Source organism: Oryzias melastigma, linkage group LG17 (genome assembly GCF_002922805.2).
Source record: "Oryzias melastigma strain HK-1 linkage group LG17, ASM292280v2, whole genome shotgun sequence".
Classification (NCBI taxonomy): Eukaryota; Metazoa; Chordata; class Actinopteri; order Beloniformes; family Adrianichthyidae; genus Oryzias; species Oryzias melastigma.
In genome coordinates, this window is record NC_050528.1 from 8,746,453 (window position 1) to 8,753,023 (window position 6,571).

The following is a 6,571-nucleotide window of genomic DNA, read 5'->3' on the forward strand; positions in this document are numbered from 1 at the left end:
TAGACTCACCCTAATTTGTGTGTGCATAATTCTTGATTTGTGCGTTACTTTGGGTTTGTGCGTAACTTTGGATTTGTGCGTAGCTTTGGGTTTGTGTGTAATTTGGATATGTGTGTAATTTTGGTTATCTGCGTAGCTCTGGATTTGTGTGTAATTTGGATAATTGCGTAATTTTGGATTTGTGCGTAGCTTTGGATTTGTGTGTAGCTTTGGATTTGTGTGTAATTTTGGATTTGTGCATAATTTTGGATTTGTGTGTAGCATTGGGTTTGTGCGTAACTTTGGATTTTTGCGTCGCTTTGGGATTGTACTTAACTTTGGATTTGTGTGTAACTTTGGATTTGTGCATAATTTTGGATTTGTGTGTAACTTTGGGTTTGTGCAAAACTTTGGGTTTGTGTGTAATTTGGATAATTGCGTAATTTTGGTTTTGTGTGTAGCTTTGGGTTTGTGCGTAACTTTGGATTTTTGCGTAGCTTTGGGATTGTACTTAACTTTGGATTTGTGTGTAACTTTGGATTTGTGCATAATTTTGGGTTTGTGTGTAATTTTGGATTTGTGCATAATTTTGGATTTGTGTGTAGCATTGGGTTTGTGTGTAATTTGGATAATTGCGTAATTTTGGTTTGTGTGTAGCTTTGGGTTTGTACTTAACTTTGGGTTCGTGTGTAATTTTAGATTTGTGTGTAACTTTGGGTTTGTGCAAAACTTTGGGTTTGTGTGTAATTTTGGATTTGTGTGTAGCATTGGGTTTGTGTGTAATTTGGATAATTGCGTAATTTTGTTTTTTTTGTGTAGCTTTGGGTTTGTGCGTAACTTTGGATTTTTGCGTAGCTTTGGGTTTGTACTTAACTTTGGATTTGTGTGTAACTTTGGATTTGTGCATAAATTTGGGTTTGTGTGTAACTTTGGGTTTGTGTGTAACTTTGGGTTTGTGTGTGGAAAATTCTTGATTTGTGTGTGGAAAATTCTTGATTTGTGTGTAACTTTGGATTTGTGCGTAATTTTGGCTTTGTGTGTGCGTATTTCTTGATTTTTGCGTAAGTTTGGATTTATACATGCGTAATTCTTGACTTGTGCATATTTTTGGATTTTTGTGTAATTTTGTATTTGTGCGTGCATAATTCTTGATTTGTGCATAGAATAAAACAATTTACACATGTACAACCTAAAATTACAACAGCTTGAAAGTAACTACACACACAAATCCTTGAAAATTGTCCACAAATCCCTTGTTACGCACACATAGCACCACATTTACACACAAATCTAATACGAGACTTTTCACGTCTCCAACAATCATGTGCAAGTAATGCATTTGTGTTCATTTTAAGTTGTGATTGTAAATTGTATTTTGTATTTTTTTTTTATAATGTTAGTAGTACTTATACACAAAATGTACCATATGAGTTATAAACCAATAGTTACACAAATCGGGGTGAGTCTATTTTCTCTCCATAAAATTCAGTCTAAAGGATATCTACCACATGTGTGCAGAAATGTTTTGTTTAATAATCTCATTAAAGTTTTTGGTTTTGTCTACAGTCATCTCAAACAGGGAACTGTCTGAGCTCTGAGGATTTCTCAGCTGTCGTCTTAAGGTCATTATGACCATTAGGACTCCAGGCAAAATAAGACAAACAATGATTATATGTTGTGGTTTCACTCTTTTAATTGTTTCAAAGTTCAGTTTAGAACAATTTACCCATTTAAATGTATGTAACAATTTTATAATTTAGTCTTTTTAAGATTATATTAGGTTTTACAAAGTTTGCATTCACATTGATTAATTTTCCATCAAGAAAAACTAAACTTCTTTCCATGTAAAAGTGCAGTTTGATGTTTAGCTGATTTAGCTTGACGCGAGTGTAACTTTTGTGTGACAGAATGGAGGCTTGAGCGCATCAGATGAGTGACTTTGTCCAGCTGGAAAAATACAAGTGTGGTGGTTCCATCTGGAGACCAGGTGTGCCTCTCTGTGGGGGGGTATATTCTAGCATCTTGCTTGTCAGCTTGCACAGCTGTTTCGTGCATCAAGTTTACATTTTGAGTGACACTTTTGATAATGTGCATTTTCTGTCAATTTAAAGGAAATGTTATATTTTGCAATCACGTAAATTCAATGTAAATAATTCATTTACTTGAATTGAATGAAGTTATTACTAATATTTAACTCAAAAACAAGAAGGTGGCTGGTGTTAGAGTGGAGGATGCTGAAGACAGGCTTAGATGGAGGAAACTGATTCGCTGTGGCGACCCCTGAAGGGAAAAGCCGAAAGGAAAAGAAGAAGATTTAACTCAAAAACAAATAAAAGCTGTAAGATGCCCTTATATTAAAATGCTTCCCTAAAAATATCCTTAATATAAAAAGGAGATATTCTTTCTGAAATTTGAGGAAAGGGTGTGTATTGGCAAAAGTCTGGCGATACGCAACATATCATGATACATCCCATAACTACACCAGAGGGGCCCCCTGCACAAGGGGCCAAAATCCAACACATCTTAGGTCGCAGGCCGAACAGGATTAACATGTATTGAACACACTAAAACTACATTTTTAAAACTTTAAAAGTGTAACTTTTTAGCATAATTATGAACTAGATATATAGCATTACCTGCAAAAATGCTAGTGTGAATGCTTGAAGCTGAATTTGGCCACTAAAGATGCTGAAATTGATAACTAAAAAAGCAGAAGCTGATGGCTAAAAGCCCTGAAGCTGATAACCAGTGAAAATATTAGCTAAATGCCCAATTAGTCTAAAAAAACAAACAAAAAAAAACACTGGTTAGCCAAAAGAGCCAGAATGTTTCTGGAAAAAAACAGCTAAACTTCAAAATTTCCTAAATAACAGAAAAAAAGTTTAAATTAGCCAAAGAGTTAGCATGTTAATATTAGCCTAACTCCAAAACTTCCTAAAAAAAACTTTAAAAAAGCCTAAATTAGAAAAAACAGCAAGCAGGTATCTAAAATATTAGCCTAACTCAAAAATAAGCCTAAAAACTACAAAAGAAAAGCCTAAATTATCCAAATCTGCTAGAATGTAGCTAAAATTTTAGCTAAACTCCAAAATAGCCTAAAAAAATCTTAGTAAATGTCTAAATAGTCCAAAAAGCTAGCAGAATGCCAAATTAAAAAAATTAAAACTGTAACGTTTTAACATAATTATGAATAACAAAAAGGGAGGAATGTTACTTCAGAATAAATCAACTTAAACCTTAAATAACTTTCAATATTTTACTCTCCGTAAAAACACATTTTTTTCAAAATTATGCAAGTTAGAAATAAGCTCAAGATAACATCGGGCCATTAATAATAATAATACAAATTAATAACATTTATAGATACACCAAAAAAACAACTGTCAAGGTTGGTTGCATAGAAAAATTAAAACAAATGTGGTGTAAAGTTATAATTTTCTGGATAAATCCACAAACTTCCAATTTCTGTCCAAAAAGTTTCTCTATATGCAGATGATCCCATCATCCCCACTAATAGTCTCATTCTAGTTAAACTGAGTTCATGGTTGAGCGTTCAGATGATACTAAGCTGTCAGATTCTTTCACCACAGAAAAGTATAAATAAGTGTATCAAACTGGGAAAGACTGGGACTCTTCTAGGGTGTAACCCTCCTTCACCCAACAACAGTAGCTAGGACAGGCTCCAGCAACCCCAAAAGTAATTTCAGTTGGTTCAGAATTTCGATTTTTAAGTTTTTTTTTTAATAGATTTTAGTCAGACCTCGTTTTTAATTCCTAATATGTCCTGACACGTTGAAACCTTAGAGCTGAAGGCAGTCAGGAATCCTTTTCATGTGACTGCACATCAAGGAGCGATGACGGTTTCTCATGCAGCTGCCTGAGGCCTCAAAGGTTGTGAGCATCCAAAATGATTTCCTTGGTATTCACGTAGGGAGACGTTCACATTCTTTGAATCTTTCTACAGTAACATGCATTTTAGATACTGAAAAAATAAATTATGTTAGGAATTTTTCATTGAAAACTTGGTAATAAGTTCCTCAAAATACCTGGAAAGTTATGCTTTCTAGGAATGCTGTGTTTTAGTCTCATCTCAATTTTTGTAGATTTTTTAAATAAAAAAATGTTCTAGCTTTCTGTAAAAATAAGAAAAACAAAAAATTGAGCTTTGAAATATGAACATTTTGGAAGTGTTGGAGGTCGTACTCACCTGTCTTCAGTGAAGCGTCCATGAGTGGAGACACACAGTTCCTTTGGCTTGATGTACTCGGTGGAGAACTCCTCTGCAGGTACTGCGTATAACTTATACTACAAGGATACAAATAAAGTTTAATTGACGTTAATTTCACTGTTCACAGCAGAGACTCAAATAGAAACAGATTTGAAAAAAATCAAGTTAATTTCTGCACCAGCAGAAATGATGTGGTGGACGTCTGCAGAAGAATCTCTGTCCTGTGAACAAGCTCCAGTCTCGCCACTTGATTTTTGCTGTCCACTGCTGCACTCCGGCACAAAGTGCTGCAACGATTAAGAGTAAAAAATAATTCTGAATGTTCTCATCATTTTTACAATCTGGTAAGTGTGACAGGACTAACCTGAAGGCACAAGTATAAATGTTCGCTCTGGCCATGATCTGACCACTCGGCTGGTCCCTGATGAGAATGTTGACGTTTTGTACGGTTTCCACCTCGCTGGCATATTCCAGAACGAGGACGTATGATCCTGGCTGAGGAACTCGCAGGACGAGCTCCAGCTGCGACTACAACACACAAAGGATGCCCCCTTATAACCAGGCCTTTAGGGAATCTAGAACTTCAGATTTTAATGTACCTGTCTGCCGTTGAGGACCGCCATTTCAGGATGATCTGAGGTGGGACGGCGAGCACGAGCTTGTCTCCTCTTCCTCCGTCCTCTCCGGGTGGAAAGCCTTCCCTGAGTTCCCAGCACGGAGCTGAAGGCGTCCATGGCTATGTGCTTGTATAACAAACAGCTAAAAACACACACAGACAAAAGAGTCAGGATAAAGATACAAAAAAGAAAGTGAATGAAAGAGAAAGCTTTACTTTGCTGTTGTGTCTGCGGTGGGAAGGTAGGAGCAGGGTTCGGTGACCTTTGCTTGCAGCAGAGAAGCCTCATAATAATCCCGAGGCAAAAGGACGAGATAGTCCTGGAAATTCAAGATTTTTTCATTAAAAACGTGTGAACATAGCATTAAAGACCCACTCTGATTGTTTTAAAATCTATTTTAAAATCATTCCCAATGGTCTTTTAAGTATGATTATTAGCCAAAATTAAAAAGCCGGTGTCGTCTTTAAGACATGTTTTCTGCAGACTAGCAAGTGTTCATTAGAAATTCCCCTCTGGGTTGTGGGCGGGACTTTTAGCGCAAAAGTTAGCCACCGCTAATTTCCCATCAGCCCTTTGCCTACACTCTCTCCTCAAATTTAGAGCACCTCACAAGCCCAAGCTAATATTAGCGTAAATAAAATCCAGATGTACAGTTTGGAGCCAGATGGCAGCTCAAACGAGGAAAATTAAGACGGTAATGAATCTATAAGTTGATGCTTCAGAACTGTAGCTCAGAATTGAGACTTTGGCCGGCCTGTGGCAGTTGCTGCCTCACAAATCTGAGCTTTTATAAATCTTAGTTTTCATCCCCTTCTATTCCAAAAAGACTAAAGACATACTCAGAAATGAAGTTTTAATCCTAAATTATTTTATATCATTCTATATAAGAAAAATATTAGAAGAACATGTAAAAAAAAAACCTGAATGATTCTCATTTGAGTGAATCTGATCACCTTTTTATTTGCTTTCAAATTATTCCTAGTGGTTTTTAATCATGATTTTGCTGTTTTAGCCACTTTTTTTTTAATCTGTCGTTTTCTAGGACATAGCTTCTGCAGAGCAGCAGGAGTTCTTTAGAAATTGACCTCTAAGTTGCTCTGTACCCCCATTCTGTTGCTGAGAGATTTCTGTTTACACACTCCCACAAGCTTACAGACCCTCACAACCCCAACCTAACATTACAGATGCAACATAATATAGAGATAAAATAGTATCATTCCCATTTGTAATTGTTGATTTGTGCGTAACTGAAAAGATTTGAAGATGACAAGATAACCGAGAATTGAGAGCGTTAAACACATCACTTATGGATGAACCTTTTATTTTATGAAGACGTGAAAAGAGTCTCAAATGAGATTTGTGTGTAGATTTTAAAGATTTGTGTGTGTACTTGGTTTCAAGCTGATGTATTTCTAAGTTGTGCATGTGTAAATTGTATTTATGTAGTTTTTGAATGTTATATTTTGTACTTATGCACAAATGTGTTGTATGAGTTACAAATCAAGACACACACAAATCCAAAGTTGTGCACAACTCAACAATTACGCATGCACAAATGGGAATGATACTATTTTCTCTCCATACAATAATGGCGGGCAAAATTGAAGTTATCTACTTTTGAGCCAGATGAGACGACAAGGAAAACAAAGAACTATGTGGATCTATTCGTCTAAAATAATGCAAAAAAAATGCTATTTTAAGCTTAATCTATATGTCTTCCACTATCAGTAAAAGCATGCTAACACAC

The 6,571-nt window shown here is 35.8% G+C and overlaps 1 protein-coding gene across 1 annotated transcript in view; it reads right to left on the reverse strand.

Annotated features, from left to right (window-relative positions):
- The window catches only part of LOC112147734 (laminin subunit alpha-3), an 88,285-nt gene that overhangs the window by 33,639 nt on the left and 48,075 nt on the right, over positions 1-6,571 (reverse strand). The window contains exons 24-29 of the mRNA XM_036216253.1: positions 5,040-5,143; positions 4,807-4,966; positions 4,572-4,735; positions 4,386-4,494; positions 4,187-4,284; positions 1,544-1,595 (exon numbers count right to left, since the gene is read on the reverse strand). Of these exons, the coding sequence (XP_036072146.1) occupies positions 1,544-1,595; positions 4,187-4,284; positions 4,386-4,494; positions 4,572-4,735; positions 4,807-4,966; positions 5,040-5,143 (687 nt within the window). The remainder of the gene's footprint in view (positions 1-1,543; positions 1,596-4,186; positions 4,285-4,385; positions 4,495-4,571; positions 4,736-4,806; positions 4,967-5,039; positions 5,144-6,571) is intronic.